Raw genomic sequence first — 22,596 nt, forward strand, 5'->3', positions numbered from 1 at the left:
ACTTGTTCTCCGGTTGGGTCGTGAAACGTCTGGAAGGAAACCGCCAGGACTCAAGAGATTCTCTTGTGCAAAGTTTGTGCCAAGCTGGAAGAGCCAGACGCACAACCACCTTATCTGAAGTGACTCCTGCCTGACACCCCTCCACACACACACACACATTTCACCACCCTTTGTTGATCAGGCTTGAAATCTTCTTTCCTGGCTCTGCTTTGTGCTTGGACAGGAGGAAAGGGGGGGGATGAAAAAGTGGGAAGGGCCAGACACGGGAGACCCTCCCCTGGCAAGTAAGACCCTCTGCTCAGTCTCCTGGTTGAAGCCCCTTTGACCTGACCTGGTCTTCTGCCTTCCCACTTAGAATATTAAATTCCAGCAATTTAATTCCAGGCTCTGGCAATTTCAACTCCCTCTATCACTTCTCTATTAGTAAGAATTAAGCCCAGTGTAGCTTTACGTCTAGAGGGACGTGGTGGCTCAGTGGGTTAGGACGCTGAGCTTGTCGATCAGAAGGTCGGCAGTTTGGCGGGTTGAATCCCGAGTGCCGCGTAGTAGAGTGAGCGCCTGTTACGCATCCCAGCTTCTGCCAACCTAGCAGTTCGAAAGCACGTAAAAATGCAAGTAGAAAAATAGGGACCACTCCGGTGGGAAGGTAACAGCATTCTGTGCGCCTTTGGCGTCTAGTCATGCCGGCCACGTGACCACGGAGACGTCCTCGGACAAGCGCTGGCTCTTCGGCTTTGAAACGGAGATGAGCACCGGCCCCTAGAGTCGGAAACGACTAGCACGCATGTGCGGGGGAACCTTTACCTTTACCTAAGCTTTACGTCCAGTTCCCTCCTCCACCTTTTGGGTGACAAATTTGTCAGCTAGGTTGGTTAGGAATCTGTTTGATCTCCCGCTCGCTGCAGAGTTTGTCTCCCAGTTGATATCTGGATAGTTGAAGTCTCCCATTACTACTGAGGTGTGCTTCCTACATACTGTTTGTTAACTGGTCGGCAAAGAGTCCATCTATTTCTTCTGATTGGTTGGGTGGCCTGTAGTATACCCCTATGGATGGCAATGTCACTTTTTCCCCTTTTATGGTGACCCATATAGATTCTGCAAGGGTTTTATCCTTCATCCGGTGCGTTTCTGTAGGAATGTGGTGTTCTCTTACATAGAGTGCAACTTAGTTTCAACTGATTTGCACATTTTATTTAAAAAAGAGGTCTATAATTTTGGGGACCTGAGAGGGTCCCAAAACTGCCCCACTGCCTAGAGTCTCTAGCCCTGCCCCACCAACCAAACCTTTCTTCTGGGTTTCACCCCCACAGCTGGGCTGCCATTGCAGGGGCTGTTTGTCCTCGAGCGAAGACCGAATCGTGCAGAAAGTCACCTGGCTCTCTTCTCTCCACTCTTCGTTCCCAAAAAGAGCTCCGAGGCGCTGCCCAAAGTGGAAACGTTGCCGGTTCTGCGCACCGAGGCCCTGGGGAAGGGCCCCCTTCTGCCCTCCCCCCCTTTTTCTGTTGGGGGCACAGATTGCGGTGGGCGAAGGGGACAAAACAGCTGGCATGAACTGCCCGGGGCCAACCTGGGAAAGGAGCCTCAGGACGGACAGGGCACCCCCAGCTGCCCGGGGTGGGGGCAGCCAGGCCCATCCCACGCCATCAGGGTGGCATCACCCCCCACCGAGAGATTCCTCCAGGAGGGTCGAAGCTGGTCCTTCAGCCTTCCCAACGGTCAGTCCCGTGGTCACCCTTCGCCCTGACAGCCGGTCTTCGTCCCCTTCCTCTTTCCCTGTCCACTTTGCCAGCCTGAGGGGCTTTCCCAAAGGGCAGCTGGGTCTGCCCTCCGGCGTCCGAATCCCCTCCTCCACGGCCAGGGCTGGGCTTCGGGCCCCCCCCCCAGTCAAAGAATCACGGAGGGCTCGCTCCAATCAGAGTCAAAGGTCTGGATCTGAGCCTTCAGATGGGAGAGCTTCTTCCTGAGATAGTCACAGCGCTCCTGCTTCTCCAGGAAGGACGGGTCCTGGGGGGGGAGCGGGGGGGAGCGGGGGGGGAGCGGGGGGGAGCGGGGGGGGAGAGGAAGGAGGATTGGCCTTGAGGCTGGGGCTGCCGGTGGCCTCGGAAGCATTTCGCCTGCCTATTTCTAACTCTTTTCCATTACAGGCAATCCTGGCCTTATAACCAAAAATTTCTGTTGCTAAATGAGACAGCCATTAAGTGTCATTTTACAGCCATTTTACGACCTTTCTTGCCTCAGTTGTTAAGTGGACCACTGCAGTTGTTCAGTCACTAACACGGCTGTTAAGTGAATTTTGCTTCCCCATTGACTTTGCTTAGCAGAAGGTCGCAAAATGGGGTCACATGACCCGTGGACACCGCGACCGTCATAAATACGAGTCAGCTGTCAAGGGTCCGAATGTAAATCATGTGACCGTGGGGGTGCAGCAACGGTCATAAGTGCAAAAATTGGTCGCAAGTCATTTTTTCAGTGCTGTTGTAACTTTGAATGGTCACTAAAGAAGAGACTGGACAGTTACTTGTCTGAGATGGTGTAGGACCATTCTCCTGCCTGACCAGTGGGCTGGACTAGAAGACCTCCAAGGTCCCTTCCTGTTCTATTCTATTCTATTCTATTCTATTCTATTCTATTCTATTCTATTCTATTCTAATTCTATTCTAATTCTGTTCTGTTCTGTTCTGTTCTATTCTATTCTAGTTCTGTTCTGTTCTGTTCTATTCTAATTCTATTCTGTTCTATTCTATTCTATTCTGTTCTATTCTATTCTATTCTATTCTATTCTATTCTATTTCTATTCTATTCTATTCTAATTCTATTCCATTCTATATTCTATTCTATTCTATTCTATTCTATTCTATTCTATTCTATTCTATTCTATTCTATTCTATTCTATTATTTATTCTTCATTCCTTCTATTCTATTCTATTCTGTTCCATTCCATTCCATTCCATTCCATTCCATTCCATTCCATTCCATTCCATTCCATTCCATTCCATTCCATTCTATTCTATTCTATTCTATTCTATTCTATTCTATTCTATTCTATTCTATTCTATTCTATTCTATATTCTATTCTATTCTATTCTATTCTATTCTATTCTATTCTATTCTATTCTATTCTATTCTATTCTATTCTATTCTGAACCATTGCAAGTTGAGAGCTACTTGTACCCTTGTCCCAGATGCAAAAAACAGCCTTGTGTTTTCACACGTTCAGGGTCTGCAGCCCCCAGACCCAAATAGGCCAGGAGCAACAGCACTGGACATTGCCCAAACCTGCCAAGGAGGAAGAAGGGCTGCCCTTTGCTCCTGCAGGAGGAGATAAGGCAGCTCCCACACCCTCCATGGGAGACCCCCTCCCCATGAAACCCCAGCCTTTGAGTAACTGGGAAAACAGGGGCCCCCCTTACCTTCTTCTTGCCTCTGTACGCCCGCCAGACAGCCGAGAGGCGGCTTTGCTCCTGCAGAGGAGAAGAGAGGTTCAGCTCCTTCAGAGAAGCCCAGAGACCCTTCCCCACAATTGCAGATTCAGGAAGGGAGCCAGGGACCCATCCAGGCCCAGGCGGCCTCACCCAGGCCCTTCGGGTCAGCAATGATGCAAACCCAAATGGGGCAGCCCCTTAGCAGAACCGCCCAGGGGAAGAACCGGGGGGGGGCGGGTGTCTGTGGGTCCAGCTCTGCCCTCCGAGCCTGGCCCACAGCCGCTGCCCAGAGGCACCCAGGGCCTCGCAGGCTCAGTGGGACGCAAAGGGGGCTGAGGGACCTGGGGGGGGGAGGCAGCTTTGCAACTGTCCAGCAACCCTGTGAAGAAAAGAGCTGAATTTCCTGCTGGGGGGGGGGAGTGAATGTGTTGAGTGCAATCACAAATCACAACTACACCTCCCTGCAGGTGCTCAGCCCCTGCCCCACAGAGGACCCCCCTCCCTCAGGGCATGGCCAGGAATCCATCTTCCTCTCAGCTGTTGCTTTCTGGATTTCATCCCTTTTTTTTGTAATTTTATTTGGGCCACCCCACCCATCTGGAAGAGTGCCTCAAGTTCAAAGCCATTTTTGACCCACAAAAACCATTTGGGGGGAAAACCCCTGAAGTTGGCTTGGAATTGATACATTTCTCTCTGACTCGCTGCCTAACTAATTTTGCCCCGACTAATGAAGTGGCTTGGATGAGCAACCAAACGTCTCAGATTCACCAAGTTTGGTCCAGTTGCCGTGATTCAACCTTTTGCTGTGATTCCTCCCCGGCCCGTGAATCCAGCAGCTGAGTCTGAGGAATTAGAGGAGGAGGAGGAGGGGCCTGGAGTGACATCAGAGTCAGAGGAAGCCTCGGAGGAGCTCCAAGACTTACAGTCGGATGAGGAGCCTGGCCCCTCTACTCGCACTCAGGCTGAGACACGGCTGTGCCTGAGTTGGACCGTGATGAAGCACAGCTGGGACAAATCCCGGATGCACGAAAGCGCCGGCAAGAGAAGCGAGTAGGACAGAGGAAGGCAATGGGGCGGCTCCAAAGGCAAAGGAGAAGGGATTAGGAAGCCAGGCCTGGGCTGCATTAGAAAAGGGGAGGTGTGGGAGGAGCCGGTTGCCAAAGGCAAACATTCGTGTTGAGGATCTGCGTTTCTGTGGACTGAGTTTGTTTGCCTTGGCACATTGACTCAGGTCTGTGAGAACAAAAGGGGTTGTTTTTTTCTTGCGGTTCCTGCCTGCTTCTTGGAAGAGGGGTTTCTCCTTGCGAGGATAACAAGGGCTCACGTAGGCCGGGACAGAACACCTTTGGACACCTTTGGCCTGGATAATTCACTGGCATAACCAGAGCAGGTGAGGAGATTGGCTGCTTTTCAGGTGCGAATGGCTGCGGTAGGCATGGAGGGTGCTGAATTCTGCATGTTAGAAGCTGGTCCTGGTCCGTATTTGGAAAAGCTCTTTTGAAAACATGTTATCTCCTTTAGATTTTATGATTTACTGACCCTCTCCTTTTTTTATAACTTAAATAAAGTTTGATGTTCTTTACTCCACTGGACTAAGGCTCCTATCTCACCCTTCAGTGAGATCGCTAGCACAGAGGTCCCCAACCTTGGCCACTTGAAGTCCACAAGTCTTAAAGTGGCCATGGTTGGAGAGCCCTGCTTTCCCGAATAACAGAGTTGGGAGGGACCGTGGAAGTTTTAAACCGCCTGCTCAAGCAGGAGACCCTGTACCATTTCGGACAAATGGCTGTCCAGTCTCCTCTTAAAAACCTCCAGTGTTGGAGCATTCACCGCTTCTGGAGGCAGGTTGTTCCACTGGTTAATTGTTCTAACTGTCAGGAAGTTTCTCCTTAGTTCTAGGTTGCTTCTCTCCTTGACTAGTTTCCATCCGTTGCTTCTTGTCCTGCTTTCAGGTGCTTTGGAGAATAGCTTGACTCCCTCTTCTTTGGGGCAGCCCCTGAGATATTGGAACACTGCTATCATGTCACCCCTCACCCTTCTCTTCATTAAACTACACATACCCAATTCCAGCAACCGTTCCTTATATGTTTTAGCCTCCAGTCCCCTGATCATCTTTGTTGCTCTTCTCTGTACTCTTTCTAGAGTCTCAGCTTATATTTTTACATCGTGGAGACCAAAACTGGCCCACATTTTGAGCAGCTCAGCAAATACAGACTTGCGTTTTAGGGAGACCTTTATTTGCCCTATCCTAAAGCACTAGGAAATTGCTCCTAATGTGCTATAATTATTTAGAGGAGGGTCCTAATTGTCTGGCGGACACATGCAAAGGCTGACCTCTCTGTTATGCAGCTGGGCTGGCAATCTGGACATCAGGGCCTCCAGCTCTTTAAATCTCTGCCTCGTGGCGTGGATTTCATGGAAGAGCGCCTGGTACTCCAGATATTGGTCCTTGAAGATGGCCTTGTACTTCTCACGCTCGGCCGGACTCCCAACGGCCGGGTACCTCCTGTCCGGAGGAGAGAAAGGAAAGGGTCAACATGAAAGCAAACCCTGCTTTTGGGGAGACTAATTCCATTTCTGCAGTTAACCCCACCTGAATCTGAGAGTTCCAGGGCTGGGAGGGGGGCATCTGAGACACCCCCCCCAGAGACCTTGATACTGCAGTTTCCAGGGGGTGGGGCTGGTTGCAGGCAGAACTAGCCAGGTACAGCGCAGTGGGGAGCTGCAGAAAAGGCTGGAATTGGGCAGAGAGTCCAGGCTGGCTGGCATAGACTCCGGAGGTGGGCATCCGCGCAGCCTCCTTCCTTCCAGGGCACCTTGAAACATCCCCCCCCCGCTCAGTTCCAGAGGATATTAAGCCCTGGGGGCTTCCCAGGCAGACCCCAGATGGCAGGGAGGGTTTAGGACAGGGGTCGGCAACTGGAAAAAGGAAAAGAGCCACTCAGAACCGGTTCCATCACACAAACAAAAAAGTGGGAGCCGCAAATAGTGCGCGTGCGTGCGTCCACTCACATGCATGCGCAAAAAACATTTTGCACATGCGCAAAATGGGAGGCACCTGCACGGCGACAGGTCTCCCCTTTGGAGAGGTGTGCGCCGTCCTGTTCAGAGACCTGCTGCGTTCGTCAAACATGGATGAACGCGGCAGCTGTGCAAACGGGACGGCGGCGGCTTGGGAGAGGTGCGCGCGCACCTCCACCCTTCGGAAAGGTGCGCACGCACCTCTTGGAACAGGCGGTGGAGACGTGCACGCGCACCACTGCCTGTTTGAAGAGGTGCGCGTGCACCGGGCGACTGGGAGCCGCAGGAGACGGCTCAAAGAGCCTCATGCGGCTCCGGAGCCGTGGGTTGCCGACCCGTGGTTTAGGAAAACCTCTTGATTCCCTCCGGTGGTCGTGGCATCCTGAAACACCACTGGCCAAAGGCTTATGAGTACCATCTGCAGGGGTCTCCAACCTTGGTGACTTCAAGACCTCAACTCCCAGAATTCCCCAGCCAGCGTGGGGAAAGTTGCCAAGGCTGGATGCCCCCGCTTTAGGGCAGAGAGTTTTTGATACTTGCATCAAACCAGTTCCCCCTTAATTAACTTGCATTGCTCCAGAATTTAAAATATCTTTCCTCTTTGGCTGATAACAGTGAAAAAAGTGGCTGAAATAAACCAACGTAAGGGCAGACCCCAAACTAACTCTCTCTCTCTCTCTCTTTTTCCGGTACTTACACAATATAATCGGGGACGATAAGCGGTTTGGGGTTATGGCCCACCGGGATGGCCCCGTTAAGCACCTCGTGGCCTCCTTCCTCCGAGAACATGACGCGCCTGGAGACCCGGTCGGCTGGACGCCTCTCGCCCAGAGGGATCCTCCGGTGCTCAGGGGAACCGCCTTGCAGGACAACCGGCTTCGGCTGGGGGGGGGAGACAAGTCTCAAGATGCCCTCCTCATCAGGAGGAGGTGACGACCCCTGCAGCCTTCTTAGCCCCAGTCCTTTGCACCCGGGGGCAGATTCGCAGCCGAGGTGCCTGTTTGTTCATGGGGAAAGCAGGGGAGTCCCCACTTCTGGGCAACAGGCGACCTGGGGGGGGGCTGCCTGGTTGCACTGAATACACTGGGAATTGTTTGCATTGAATCAAATACTTTTTTAAAAAAAAATCCCATTTATATCCCGCCCTTCTCCGAAGACTCAGGGCGGCTTACAATTTAAAGCACAAATCAATGTGCTTAGCAATACTTTATTTGGCCTGGTGTGATTAGACACACAAGAAATTTATCTCCAGTACAGAAGCTTTCGGTGAGAAGGAGGAGGAGAAGGAAGAAGGAGGAGGAGGAGGAGGAGGAGACCAATAAGAGGGGAAGTTAAGAAGATAATAAGGACAAATAATAATAATGCAAGAGCCACACTACGTGGACTAGTAATTAATAGACATTAAGCAGCTCTGAGAGAACTGGCTGTTCGGCAGAGAGACGGCCCGGGGTAAAAGCCGTCTTTGTGTCTAGTTGTTTTGGTGTGCAGCTGATGTCCAGGATACGAGGGGTCTGCAGGGGTCTCCCTCTGACCTGGGCAGTACGCAGGTCTCCATGCACATCGCACAATCTCTCCCACATGGTGTGTGTGTGTGTGTGTGTGTGTGTGTGTGTGTGTGAGGGCTGCCACCCACCCAGGTCTCTTCCACCAATTTCCCTCCCTGGAGATGCCGACACCCAGGAGGGCAGTCAGGAGCCCCTGCGAATCTCCCGGACGGTGGAGATCCCCCCCGCCCCATCTATGCCCCATCCAGCACCCCCCCTCCACTGACCCCCCCCCTTTTCCAGAGGGGTCTTACCAGGAGCAACATCCTCCGGGCTGCTTCGTGCCGCCACATCTTGAGGGAGACGACGGAGCCCATCAGGTAGAGCACGGGGGTGAGGAAGAGGAAGGTCGTGGCGGCCACCTGCCCCCCTTCGACCCGGCACAGAGCCATAAGGAGGGGGCCGTAGGCAAAGGCAGAGTAGCAGAGCCCTCCCCGGTTGAGGTCGTTGACGTAGGCGATGGCGGCCGCCAGGTAGAGCAGGAACATGGACAGGTTGAGGGCAAACTCGGCCAGGGGCCACCAGTGGGAGCGGAGGAGGATGGCCCTGTAGTGCACGGTCACCCCCAGGGCCAGCAGGATGACCGTCAGCAGCCACACCAGGCTGACCACCACCAGCACAAACGGGGTCATTGGGACGGAGGAGCCGTAGTCCGTGCCGGGGAAGCCGTTGCCATAAAACTGGGACCACTGATAGTCCTTCTGGATGTAGGCCGCCGTGCAGGCGAAGACCGTCCCGCCCAGAAGGAGCTCCAGCCCGCCCAGCAGCCGCAGGAGGCCAGGCCAGGACTTCAGGTGGTCGTATTTGTGGTCTCCATAAGCCTCCAGCTTCTCCTCATACGCCGGTGGAGCTGGGGAGGCCCCCCCGTGGCTAGCGACAGCCGTGGTCTTTCCGGACGTGGAAGAGGAGGTGGCATCTGAGAGGGCTTCTTTACCATCTCCCTCATCCTTCCTCTCGCTACTGGTGGAACCGTGCCCCCCAGCCGGGTGGGTTCTCCGAGGACCCTCCCAAACTGGTGGGGGGGCTGGGAATCCCAGGGGGTGGGCCCAGGGAGAGGGTTCTTGCGGGGGCCACCTCCACCACGACCTGAAGGCGTTCTTCCAGGAGGGAGGAAAGAAACGCCGGATGGGCTTCAGAGACGGCCCCCCTGGCTCCTGAGGTCCGTCGGGGAAGGCTGGCCGGGCTGGCCATTGGGGGGCACCAGGTGGGGAAGCACAGCTGCGACCAGAACTGGGGGTCCTCGGTGCCCCTGGGTGGGGAGGGCTGGAGGGAAGGCATGGGTCTGCCCCCAGGCCCACCAGAGGCTGCCTTGCCGCCCCGGCTGAGAGAGGCTTCTCAACGGCCATTGATTCCCCCCCACACACACAATCCAGGCACCACCACGAAGTCTCCTGTGAGGAGGGGTCTCTCTCTCTGCCCCCCCCCTCGTCCCTCGCAGCTTGGCTTGAGTCTCGTCCTCAGGGCTGAATGGCTGATTTGAAAAAGAAGAAGAAACAATGCAAAGGCGGATCCTAGCAGGGAGATCCTTCCTTGAGCCCAACCAAATTGAGAAAAAAGAAAGAAAGAAATCAGCCTTCTTGGTGACGTCGGCTTTAAGAAAAACCTAAAAACTTCCTTCTGTGCTTGTCGGCCTTCTCCCCAACTTCCTGCCTCAACTTTTAGCGTCTGCCTTTAAACCTGGCTCTCCCTAGGCGGACTCAGAGCTAAATAACGGGGCTGTACCCAATGAGGTGGCTGTTGGGATTAGGATCGGGGCCACCCGTTGTTTGGAAAGGGGGGATCTGACTCCCCCAGGAGGGACCCCCCCCGCCCGCCTCCTCCAGGCAGGGGAGGCAAGGCAGGGGCAGAGCTGGCCTGGCCCCATCCAAAGGCCCGGAGATGGGAAGGCAGCCGGCAGTGCCCGTTGTGCCAATTCCCAGCCCTTGCCCAGCTCCACACCTGGCACCTCCTGGCAAAGGCCGACTTGGCTGCTTTCCGGACAAGGGCGCCGATTGTCCCGGCCGCCCCAAGTCGGTTCGTTTGCTCAGGGGAGGCTGACGAAGGAGAGTGGGGGCTTTGGAAAACGAGAGGCATGGGGGGGCATCCTCCTCTCCTGGGCCCCCAACTTGCCCAGCGTGTGCTCCAGTAGTTGGTCTGTGCCTCCCCCGGGGACCCCCCCCGGGGAAAGATCCCACCCCTGGCTTTGCCCATCTGCTCTGTCGCCATCTGACCTTTGATCCCTCTGCCAGGCCCCACTGCCCAGCGGAATAACTTGGAGGAGAGAGACCCCTCCCAGCTAGACCACCTCTGGCTGCTCCTTCTCAGTCCACCTCCAGATGTTCATCTTCAATTCCCCCCCCCAGCGACACACAGCTGGAGGACCCCGTGCTTGGACCCTCCCCTCCCCTGGACAGCCCCCCCCCTACCTTCCGCTTGCCTGCAGTTCCCTCTCCGGAGGTGAAGGCGGTGTGGGGGATCCGGGCCGGGCCAAGCCCACTTCACAGGGTCAGCCAGGAAACCGGCTGCGTCCTCCTCCCTTCCGCCCAGCCGGGACGGGCTCCGGTCCGCTGGGGCCCTGCCGGCTGTGGCGCAGGGAGAGAGCCGGGCTCCTAGTGGGCATCTTATCGGGCTCCCTGGAGCTTAATGATTAACTGCAGCCCGGCTGGGAGGCTGCCCGGGAGGAAAGTGCCAGGCCCGGAGCAGGGCAGGGCGAGGGGCAGCTGGGCAGGAGCCCCCGAAGGAGCCCGAAGTTCCCCATTTCACTGCAGGCCCACGGGGCAGTGCCCAAGGGGTCTCCACGGCATGGATCTTAGGATCCCTGGACTGGAAGGCAGGCAGGAGAAACACACACACACACACACACACACACGTTTTGCATTAGGACCCTTGCCCAATGGGAAGGGTCGGTGGGAAAGTCAGTGGCAGCAGGACTGGCGTTTTTCATCTTTTCACAGGGGCTGGCAAGGGCACAAAACCACACACCTCACGTCAGACTTTAAGCTGCACAGAAAGATACAAGCTCTGATTTGAAAGACCCACATTTATAAATGGGGAAAGGAGGCGTGCTTGCACACACACACACACACACACACACACACACACACACGCCCCAGCCCTGACTACAGCCCCTCCACAGCTCAACTGCCAAGATATTGAGACTCCACAAGCGGCAGTGAAAGAGTTAAAGGGCACAAGAGCTGGATTTTCCCACCTGGTGGTGCCCTTTCCTCCTGGCGCCTGAGGGAAGTGCTTAATCTATCGAATGCCAAGATTGATTGAGAACTTGAACCCACAGCCAATCTCATTGCTGGGCTTCCAGGAAGAAGTGATCAGCCGGCAGTTAATTTGCATGCCATTTTCATGCAAATTTAAACAGTCTGTATGTAAATCTTTCTGAATGTCTGCCCAGCAGCTGGTAAGGTGTGAAACGGCACTTGGCACCATTAAAAACAAACAAAACATTAACACTACTTCAGATTCACAATGCCTTTGGCGTAAATCACTGTGGTGAGTAAAACGTTTAGAATAGAATAGAGCTGGAAGGGACCTTGGAGGTCTTCTAGTCCAGCCCCCTTCTCAAGCCACCTCAGAGAAATGGCTGTCCGGCCTCTTCTTAAAAATCTTCTTGATGTATACCATTAAAAGAAATAAAATTCTCAGCCCCGAGTAGGAAAAAAACACAACACAGAAACCTTTAAAGTGTTTATTTAGAAATGATATCCTGTTCTGGAGCCTTAAAAGGGCTTGCATAAAAAATTAAAAACGGAACCGGCTCCCAAATGATAGATCAATGTGCAAAATAAAATGGCAAATCTATTTTAGTGCTTCCTGCCCAGCTCTTTACAACTAACTCCTGAGAGGCTGTTTCGCTTATTGCCCGGAGAGACTGCGGTTGGCTTTAAGGTGGCTGTCTGAATGTTTTGGAGGCTTCGCCAGGGACTCCTTAAACCATAACTCCTGTACGGATCTCTCTTCCTGTAAATAGTGCCTGTTAAGACAAGGATGGCGCGGGAAACCAATGCACAAGAAATTATTCATAGGGCAGGTTCATAAGCATTCCTGGCAGTCCTCAACTTAATGACCGTTATTGGGACTAGAATTTCTGTAAGCAAGCCAGTTTTGATTTTACGACCTTTTGCCACGGCTGTCAAACAAACCACTGTGGTTATTAAGCAAATTACATGGTCATTAAGAGGATCTCCCGTTGACTTCGCTCCTCGGAAGCCAGCTGGGGAAGTCATAAATGGCTTTAGGATGCCACCAATTGCTGAGTGCCCAGATTTTGATTATGGGGATGCTGTGACAGTCATAAGTGCGAGAACTAGTCGTAAATCACTTTTCTTCCAGTGTCGTCGTAACTTTGAGGGGTTGCTAAACAATGGTTGTAAATTGAGGGCTGCCTGAACATGAATCAACTCTCAAATCATTTTCGTATCATAATAATTTCTCATTATAATCAGGCAGGAAATATAAAACACCGCGGAAAAGTATGATTACATGTGCACCAATTACAGAACGCTGCAAAGTGTGCGGTTGTCTTAGCTTAGTGCGTTTCCATTTCACACGAGGCTAAAAAACAAATTTGCAAACTTTATCTTGGTGTGATTTGATTTCAATGAGATCTTTTGGGTGTAATTCAGGGGCCCTGAACCTCGGAAACTTTTAAGGCTTTAAATCCACAAGTCTTAAAGTCGACAAGGTTGAGGACCCCTGGTGTAATTAGGGATCTCAGCGTATAAGGGGCGGGGGGGAGGCGCAGATACCCCGGAAGCGCCACTGAAGCAAAGAGAAACTCTTTCCTTGCCATCCTTAAACTTGCGGTTTGCCAGGATGCCCAAGGAGCCGGCTTGGCCAGGATTTCAAACCGATTTCACCCCAATCCACCTTTTCCATACTGGGGTGCAGGCGGAACACGGCTGCCTTTCCGGTTACACGCTTCCCGTTTACGCGACGCCCTTCTGGACCCCAAAAGTATCAAAATGCATAGAAAAGTATTCATCAGAATCAAACTCATATATATATATATATAAAATTGTGTACTCATGAAATAAGCCTCTAAAAATATTTCGGTGTGACTTTATAAAACAGACCGATGCGGAAAGCAAGAGACAGAGAGGAAAGGAGCGAAGCCTTGGCCATGGGTATCAGGAACGGTATCAGCCAAGGCTTTCCCGGCACGGATGGGACAAAAAGGGGAGGGGTCTCCGAGCGAGTTGCTTCCTGCCCAAGGTGGGAGGGGGAGGTTAATAGGGCCGGCGGCCTTAATGGTTCAAACTGGAGCCCTAGGGGGAAAAAAACCAGTTCGTTCCCTTTTTGGGAAATTGTGATCTAGGAAGGAGCCGGAAGGAATCTGTGAATCTAGTCAGCTGACCCCCCCCAAACTACATACCTCTTCCCGGGAATTTTAGGAGCAAATCTGTGCAGGCGTTTCATCTCCTGTGGGTGACCCCCCCCCAAAAAAATACCTGATGTTCACCCTCTGCTCCGGTAACCGACCCTCAAAATCCCAATTCAAATCCAGCTGTTGGATGGAGGCTGCTGTGAAGGATTTGATGGTTGCCCCAATCCTGTGGACAGCTGGGCGAGTGACCCCCCCTTCACCATCAGCCGAGCCTCTGCTGTTGGCAACTGACAAGGACAGATCCCCCCAAACAGGGCAGATCCCCAAACAGGGGTGGGCGGGGGGAGTTTTCTATGCGAAAGAAGCCAAAAGGGTTAAAATTGTGTTTCCTGGGAGGAGTGGGGGATGTGAGTGTGTGTGAGAGGGAGATTGTGTGCTGGGATAGTCCAGCTAGGTTTCAGGTCCCCCAGAGGGATTGTGAACATGCAGGTTTTCTAAATCCAGTCAGCAATGAAACGAGGGTCCAGGGTTGGCTTTGGGGGGTGGTGTGCAGGCCAGGCTCCAGGCCAGAGCAGGGAGACCCTTTTAGAGGACCCACCAACCCAGCAAGGCCAAGGCCACGTCCCCTCGCCCTGACTCAGCCCAGACAAACGCACCCGACACTTTCAGGCAGCAAAATGCCTTTCTGGGGGGAACTCAAAAGGACCTGACTGCCAAGCCTCGCTCATTTTTCAGACAAAACCGGACACTTGGTTCCTGTAACGTATTCGGCTTAAACAAGAACGCAACACACACACACACACACACACACACACACACAAAGGACATTGTTATTCTAGGCTTGTGATGGGCTTCTCAGGCCCCAACAACACTCCACCCCGAGAGGCCGGACATCCACCCACCCCCATCCCCAATCGCAGGCCCAGCCCTCCCCAAAGGTGGCAGGCAAAGCCTCCCACAGCAGCCCCTTCCTCACCCTCTCACCCCATTAAGGACCCCCCCTCTGCATTTCCTGCTAACACAGTTGCTCCTGTCCACCCCCCCACCCCCCTCCGCCCTGTGGAGATTGGAATGGAAAAGCATAAAATAAACATTCTAAGCGAAATAAAGAAAATGCTATCTGTTTTCTGTCACTTGAAGGGGCCGAAAATATTGAAGATTTAAGGCAGGGGACTTCAAACTTGGCCCTTTTATGACTTGTGGACTTCAACTCCCAGAATTCCTCAGCCAGCTTGTCTGGGAGTTGAAGTCCACAAGTCATAAAGGGCCAAGTCTGAAGACCCCTGTCTTAATGTGATTAAAATTAAGCCTCAGATAGGACCAGTGTTTCTCAGTCCTAGCAACTGGAAGATGTATGGACTTCAATTCCCAGAAGTCCCCATGCTGGGGGATTCTGGGAATTGAAGTCCACAAGTCTTCAAGTGGCTAAGATCCAGAGAGAGACCTTACAGATGCCAGTCAATTGGGATTAGGGCTTGTAATGGATCAACCACTAGAGGGCAGCAAAGGGTTACAATTTGAATTTAGGTGGGGGGGTTTTCCCCTACTGGGTTCCTTGCTGATGGTGTGGAGTAGGGAAGGTTTGCAGGGAAAAGGGGCAAAAAACCAAGCTGAGAAGCTCCGTGGTTCCTCTCCTAGGCAATAGCGTGGCTGCCTGCCTGCCTTTTGTGGGTTGCCTGGACTGGGCATCTCGGATCGGATAGATGCGGCGTTGGCCTGGGGTTCGAAAGGCACCCAACTTGATCCGGTTTCAGCAGAGCTTCCTTTCCCCAAGAATTTATATCTGATTGTCCCTTGCTGGGAGACCCCTTAGAAATAAGGGGAGGGGAGGTACACTCACAGCCATTAGCCACAATGCCCCACCACGCAGCTGGGCTTTGGCCAGGGTTGGGGGCCACTGAACTGAACTGGGATTGAATTAAAGGGGACCTGGAGGACTGGGGGGGGCGGGGCTGGCTGGCCATCCCATTTCAGAAGCAGGAAGACCCTCCCCCATTTTAAAGAAGTTTTAACTTTGATCAGACTGTTCCACAAAGCCTTGTGGCTGATTCTCACAATACGTTCAGTCCTAAACCCAGGTGATCAAGCCTTAATTGCTGCATTCACAGACAATCACAGACAATGCCCAAGTAAGAAACCCTGTTATGGCTTACATTGATGGCTTTAGTTCACACACACCAGGAGAGAACCAGGCTTCCCCCCACCCCCACCCATAGAGGCCCCCTCTGCCCCATCTCCTTTCAGCCTGGCCAGTTATGCGAAGGAGGGAGGCCCAGCACTGGAGGCATTCAAGGAGAGACTGGACAGCCACTTGCTTGAAATGGTACATAAACTCTCCTGCTTATGCAAGGAGTTGGACTAGATGACCTCCAAGGTCCCTTCCAACTCCGTTATTCTGTTCTATGGAGTGAAGTGGGACTGTAAGAAAACTGCAGGCGGGGAAGCGAGACGCTCAGGAAGCCTTCTCGCTGAGGAACAGGGACTGGATCAGGATTTCGGTTGCATGCGGGGGGGGGGCACAGAGGGAGGGAGTCCAAAATGAGCTTAGGGGCTATTGCATCATTTTTTAAAAAAGGAAATGTCATCTGCCAAGAGAGTCACGCCCAGGGACGGCCCCCAGCAGGAGGCTGCAGCCATTCCCTCCGGCAGTGAGTCCCCCAGGGCCTGTTTCAATGCACCATTTTGCTTTGCTCCGCTCCCTCCAGGCCCCTTTGCCTCCCATGCAACCCTGGAGGGGCTTTCGAATCCAGAAGACCCTTGGGGGGTCTGGAAGACCCTTCCCTTCCTGGGTCTCCTTCCTTCCACCCCACATTCACTCAGGGCAGGGAAGAGCCAGGAAAGGCCACTCGGCCTGCAGAAAGACATGGGCAGCCAAGCCATTTTCTAGGGCCAAGAAACAGCTCAAAGCATCTGCCAAGTGAGCAGGTGGGCTCCACCCACCACGTATTCGACCGTGAAAAACATAATTAACGGACCTCTCCTGCTCTGCAAAAAGCTGGTTCGACACAGTGCACGGAGGCCACCCTAATCTCCCCGTTTGGAGGCAAAGGCGCACAGGCCAACGTCTGCAAAGGAAAGGATCAGATAATTTGGATGCGGCGGCAGTAAAAGCAGCCAGGTTACGGGGACCGTTGCAGGCCAAAAGCTACACCCGAATCAGCGGGCGATGAGGTTGCAACAAAGCCAAGTGTGGTTTTGATGTTTGCAGCGCCTTCCCCAGTTATCCAGCCTCACCTGGGATGCCGTGTTTGGGATCAAGCGCTACGAGAAGGGCGGAGGCCAGATTACTTGGCCGAACGCAAAGCAGGATTCCCGAGGGAAAACCGGCACAGGACGGCTGCGAAGGGGGCTTGGGGTCAGGAGGTGCCCCTCCATGTTCCAGGAGAGGACAGCAGGCGGTGGCTGAATGTGAGGAGGAACTCCTGAAGGGGAAGGGGGGGCTTCCTTCAACACCAGCTGGTGAACCACCGCTGGGCCCTCGGATAGTCCATGTGTGCGTATGGTGTGTGGACTCAACGCACCTGCGCTTGGAATCTTAAACCTCACCTGGCAAGCTGGAGGCTGCCCCACCCTCAGGAATGTCCGTTGCCCCCAACACTTCAGGCAGGACATTGTCGGTTTCCTCTTCATGTGTGAATTCGATCCCAGGGAGTGTGGTACTGAGTAGGCGGTGTGTTTCTTCAATTTGGGAGCGTTTGATGAGGACAAAGGTGCCATCGGCGTAGCGTATCCGGAATCTTGGATGGTGGGTAGAGCAACGGATTCAAGTCGCCGCATGATGCTTCTGCTATGAGGCCTGATATGGGGGATCCCATCGGGGGGGCCTTGCACTTGCTGGTACGTTTTCCCATTGAGCTTGAAGTGTGTTGTGTTGAGGCATAGATCCAGGAGTTTCACGATGGTTTCTGTGGACGTGGCCACGTGCTCTGTGGTGGCCTCCGCTTTGTGGGTATGGTGTTCGGTGAGGAGGTGGTGTATGGTTTGTTCAGCCAGGTCGATGTCAGGTGAAGAGGGCGGAGACGTTGAAGGAGACCCTGATTTCTTCCTTGTTGATCGTCGTGTGTTTGATGCATTGGAAAAATTGTTCTGGGGAGTTGAGTTGAGTTGTTGACCGGGTGTCTTGAGTTTCCTCTGCAGGGTTTTTGCTAGTTTGGACTAGCGATCGGGTGCGAGGGGATCCTGCTCCTGTGTATTTTGGGGCGTCTGTGGAACCTGGGTGCGGAAGAGTCTTCTGGCTACCTGCGCTTTTTCTCCAGTGGTGTTAGCTGTTCTTTTTCCACTTCAGTTTTGCCTCCTTGTTCTGAACTATTTCAGGCTTATCGAGGTTTTCTTTTGTGTACCTTGGGCAACGGTAGGCTTGTTTTTGACAACTGCCCCAATGACTGCTGAATAAGCAACGTAGGCTGTGGGTCAGGAGATAACAACTCAGGTAGCAGCAAACGTTTCTGCTGCTTCGTTGCAGTGATTTGTGTACTCTGTTTCCCGTCAGATAAGATTTCAGGCAGTTTTCTCATTCTGAATCTGTAAATAATTGCACGTAAATATTATGCCTTCTGACCTATTGAAGGATGTCGCCTTTCCTTTTGCACCCTCGTAGGGAGGAGGGGTGTGCTGACAGAAGCAACATAAAATGGTCCTACGAAGCCTCTCACACCGGCGTCTCCAAACTGGACACTTTGCTGCAAGAGCTCTTAGAAGCACCGCTTAAACCACACCAAGGGCTTAAGCTGCTGAAGACGCATTCGGTGCCCAAATTCACACACGAGGTCACACCAGATCACAGGCAGCACATCCTGAAGAAACCGCACTGCCTGGTTCGCTCGGCGGTGAGACGCTGGCTGTGACTACCGAAGGGCACTCCCCTGGGCTACTTCCATGCCAACGTCAAAGATGGAGGGGTTTTTTTTTGAGGGGGGGGTGTCCCCTGATTCTCCACCTCAATCCCACTTCTGCAGAAGGCCCAGCCTGAGAAGACTGTGTTGGACCCCACCACGGTGATTGACATCCTGCAACAAGATGCCTTTCGCTCCACGCGGTGGAAGCTTAACAAGCCGTGCAAACTGAACTCTAAAGTCGTCACCAGAAAAGCAAAAGAATGAGCTGAGTGGAGGAATATGCTCTTAAACTTATCAGAGGCTGAGAGCAGAGTATTCCAAATGTTGACACAGCCAGTCATGTGCGGCTGTTGTTCTCCCACCCCCCAGGTGCTCTCCCACCTGTACTTATGGGACATCCAGCCGAGGAGCCTCTTACTCCACACCAAGTAAAGGGGTGCACAGGGCACTTACTGCCAAGTCACCGACAAGTGCCACGGAGGAGCCTGCCGTGCCCCCCGAAACCATCAAAGGCCCTGCATGTCTGGGAACTCACCCACAGTGCAAGATGTGCATGACACAATGGTGTACGTCAGTGCCTTGAATAGCTCCCATGCAAGTAAGAACCTGCTCCTGGTGGAACCCATCATCCCATCCGGTTCACCTTTCATCAAACAGGACCTGATTGTGCACAGAATGAACCCACTACGGGTCCTTGAGATCTCTGTGGTCTCCGGCTATTGGGCGAGAGGGGCCCGGGACTTCAAAATTGCAAAATACGGACATCCTGCCTGTACTGCCAACCTTCGTCATTAGGCTAAAGCTTCCGCTTCTGTTCCGGTACACCAGCTGCCCGTCATAATCTCCAACCGGGGATTGTTCCACGACTCATCGGGTGGTGGACTTGGCGCTTTGGGCTTAAGCCGTTGGGACAGTATGGACCTGTGCTTGCTCACCATCAGCGGCTCACTCAAATGCTACAACCTCTCTATGCCTGGAACCAAGACTGGGTGTTCCTGAACCTTAAGAATACGCCTGTGATATATGAGCTGCCTGGCGGTCATCCTGCCAGTTCCCATGCCAGTTCACTGCCCTCCTCCTGCAGGGTCTTTGTGGTCAAGGGGGCTGATAACGGGACAGCTCAACAGAAGAGAAGGGCTGAGCTGGGCACCTAATTTCTGCCTGGAGAGCACAGACTAGAGACTCTAGATAAGCAATCTGTCCACGTAGACTAGTAATTTCCTTACAAAGAGAACAGTATACAAATTTAAAGAGTACCATAAAAGACAGCTGCAAAACAAGTATTGCAGTGAACTAAGCCATCCCAGAAGCGCTTAACAGGGATGAACTACTGCTGGGTTAGATTTTCAGTTATATGATTCGTAACAATCCTTGTTGACCTCACCAAAGCCTTCAATGCATGATGACCTCACCAAAGCCCACGAGGTGCATGTCAAGGACACCCAGCAAGTTCATTCAGAGGGTGTGCCCGTTCCTGGACGGCCAATGGGTGCTGGATGGTGGAGAATCATCCCAGGCATTCCCAGTCCCCAATGGCGCTAACTGGGCGCTGTGCTGGCACCCACGCTGTTCAGCACGATGCTTACTTCCACGTCTTATGATGCCTTTCGGGACAGCCATGCTGGAATCAGCCTCAGCTACAGAATGGACGGGAAGCTCTTCAGTCTGGGAAGGTTGATTATTCAGTCACATCCGACCGCAGGTCTCTCCCCGTCTTCCGATATTGCACTACTTCTCTGAGTTTTTCTATGCTCCGGTGGGCGTCAGCTTCCACAGTACCCGGCTCTTCAACCTAGGAGACTTCACACCGTCCCCAAAGTGAAGGAAATTGTACTAGGAGGCTTCCTCTCTGTCAGCGATTGGGCCCCCCCAGTGCCTGTCAGTATGGGCAATTCTCTACGGTTTGTGGCAACTTTGGACTCACCACCAACAAAGACCCAAGCACCAGCCTGCTCCTCATGCAACACATAAAGGAACCACAATCACAATCGAAAGGCAGTTCAGACCACTTCAGCGCCCTTGGCTACTCGTGTCCTGAGCAGTGACCGCCGAGACTGAGCTGAATTGCGCAAGAGCCAAGCTGTGCTCTCGGGAGACTGTGCTTGAGGAATCCACCCAGCAACAGAACGGAAGGTCTGCAGAGCTGTGGGAATCATTTTCTTTCTCTGTGCCTGTGGGATGCGGATCGTGTGTCAGACACGCAAGACAGCTCAGCCACTTCCGCATGGCTGCATGGGCATCAGCTGGCGGGACGAAGCAGCAGAGACCGAACTTCTCTCAAGAGCAGGCCTGCCATCTGCCCACGTGCGGCTGGTGAGAGCACAGACTGGTGGAGGGCTCATGCCACCCACGTGCCAGACAAGTGCGTACCCAAGCAGCTTTTTTTTTTTAAAACACTCAGATGGAGGGGAGAAGAAACTTCACAAAGACACTTAAAGGCCTCACTGAAGTTGTTGGACACAGACACAACCCCCTGGGAAACGCTGGCACGAAAGCACCCTAGCCGGCATGGCCTCATCCACAAGGGCTGTCAAACCTACGGAGTAAACCACACTGCGGAAGCACGTGTGAGCTGTCTAGAGCTAGCAATAAAACAACTGTGGCACCTACACATTTGTCCCTTGCCCAACATGTGCCAGGACAGGGGTCTGTGGCCCGGTGCTGCACCACAACCCATTTGGAACCGGGCCGTGGAAGTGATGAGTGAGTATGCGTGCACAAAGCTGCATTTGTGAGTGGCACACCCAAACCATCCCTTCTACCCCCCCCCCCGTTGCCATTTCCACCGGTCTGCTGAGAGGTGCCAAGACATTTTGTGCGGCCTGGACCACCCCCCCCCCATTCAGTTCTAACGTAACTAATAGTGTTGAGATCTACATCGACAACAATGAACGAACCACAACAACAACCACACAGAGGTAGTGTCAATTCACTGTTCCTTGAAACACTCAATTCTGCCAGGGCTGCCACCCCTTTTCATGCTGTTAAGACATGTCCGTGGGGTACACCTAGGCCAGGGGTAGGCAACCTCGGCTCTTTTATGACTGGTGGACTTCAACTCCCAGAATTCCTGAACCAGCATGGCTCAGCATGGAAACCTCTCCCTTTTCCCTCAGCATGGCTAGCTGAGGAATTCTGGGAGTTGAAGTCCAGGAGTCATAAAAGAGCCAAGGTTGCCTACCCCTGATCCAGGGCAACAACCTGGAATGCCCATCATGCCGAGTGATGCGATGCACTTCGAGGCTGACCCAAAAGATATTCCTTCCGTTTTATTATAAAAAGCAAAGTGCCCACCCTGCCCACCTGCGCTCCCTGGAAGCCGAGGGGTCTGGTTCAAATCAAGTCACGTGACACACACAGCGATGTCACTCCCCGCAGGCTGTGATCCATTCCCTACAGTGCCCAGGGGGAAGGAGGCAGCCCCCATCCTGAGAGTGCTCAGATTTTTCCTTACTTCTTCAAACTGAAAATCTGAGGCTACCCACCATTTCCCCCCTTCCTTCCTTCCTTCCTTCCTTCCTTCCTTCCTTCCTTCCTTCCTTCCTTCCTTCCTTCCTTCCTTCGAACATGCATTATTTCTACCAAGACCACCCCCTCCCTGCCCCAAAGCTTTGCCAAATGTTGCACTGGAACTGGCCTGGCACGGTGGCTTCTTCTCCAGGCCGAGCCAAAGACAAGCCAGCCCTCCCTCTCTACCTGGCACTCGGGGTGGGGGGAGGTGGCTGTACTTCGGGGGCTTTCCAGAAAAAAAGCGCAGAGGCAATCCGGCCACACGATGGCCATAGGGAGCAGAGCTGCTCCGGGGGTCCGGCACTGGTCACCCGCTGTTGGAGGACGTGTGGGGGGTGGTGGAGGGAGACTCCCGCCGCTGCGTGGGGGTCCAGAGCGAGCGCTCGGAGCCGTGGGAGGCGCCGTAGCCCCGGGGGGGCAGGGCCCGGTGCTGGTGCTGTTGCTGCCAGATGGCTTGGCTGACGAGGCCGGGCAGCGCGTGCAGGGTGAACCCCAGCGTGTCAATTTTGCCCTCCAGCGCAGTGATGCGCTTCTCCAGGTCTTCGTTGCGCTCCTGCAGTTCGGACACAATGTCGTACATGATGTTCTGGGTCTGCCGAGGAAGAGAAACAAGGTTACCTGCACATGGATAGACTGGGGCTTTCTTTGTGGGGCTCCCCTTATGAGCATACAGAGTCTCAGGGGTGGAGGGGAACGGGGGAAGAGGGGCAGCGGTTGCAGCTCGCTTGCTAAGCGGTGCACAGTCCTGTCACCGCAGCATCCCCCTCCTGCCAGCCGTCCCTTTCGCCCCCTCAGGATCCGTCCGAACTGACCTGAAATGGTTTAATGGCTGAGACATCCCTGCCCCACCTTCCCCTAAAGATTTCCCAAAGATTTAATAGCTGAATTGTTTGATCTGTCGAGTTCCTCAACGTGATCCTATTCAAAAACAAATAGGAAGCCAT

The 22,596-nt window shown here is 53.4% G+C and overlaps 2 protein-coding genes across 2 annotated transcripts in view; both read right to left on the reverse strand.

Annotated features, from left to right (window-relative positions):
* Positions 1–1,884: 1,884 nt before the first annotated feature.
* Positions 1,885–16,919, reverse strand: OCEL1 (occludin/ELL domain containing 1; the record flags this gene model as incomplete). Its single annotated transcript, XM_083351825.1, has 9 exons — positions 1,885–2,004; positions 3,411–3,461; positions 5,757–5,928; positions 7,141–7,325; positions 8,242–9,084; positions 9,926–10,020; positions 10,393–10,548; positions 16,542–16,709; positions 16,829–16,919. 9 exons carry the CDS (start codon positions 16,917–16,919, stop codon positions 1,885–1,887), a joined length of 1,881 nt encoding a protein of 626 aa, XP_083207951.1.
* Positions 16,920–20,923: 4,004 nt separating this feature from the next.
* Positions 20,924–22,596, reverse strand: part of KCNN1 (potassium calcium-activated channel subfamily N member 1) — a 34,475-nt gene continuing 32,802 nt past the window's right edge. Inside the window, exon 10 of the mRNA XM_083350363.1 lies at positions 20,924–22,244. Coding sequence (XP_083206489.1) covers positions 21,960–22,244 — 285 coding nt within the window. The 3' untranslated portion in view covers positions 20,924–21,959. The remainder of the gene's footprint in view (positions 22,245–22,596) is intronic.

The sequence above is a fragment of the Vipera ursinii genome (genome assembly GCF_947247035.1).
Source record: "Vipera ursinii genome assembly, chromosome: 1".
Lineage (NCBI taxonomy): Eukaryota > Metazoa > Chordata > Lepidosauria > Squamata > Viperidae > Vipera > Vipera ursinii.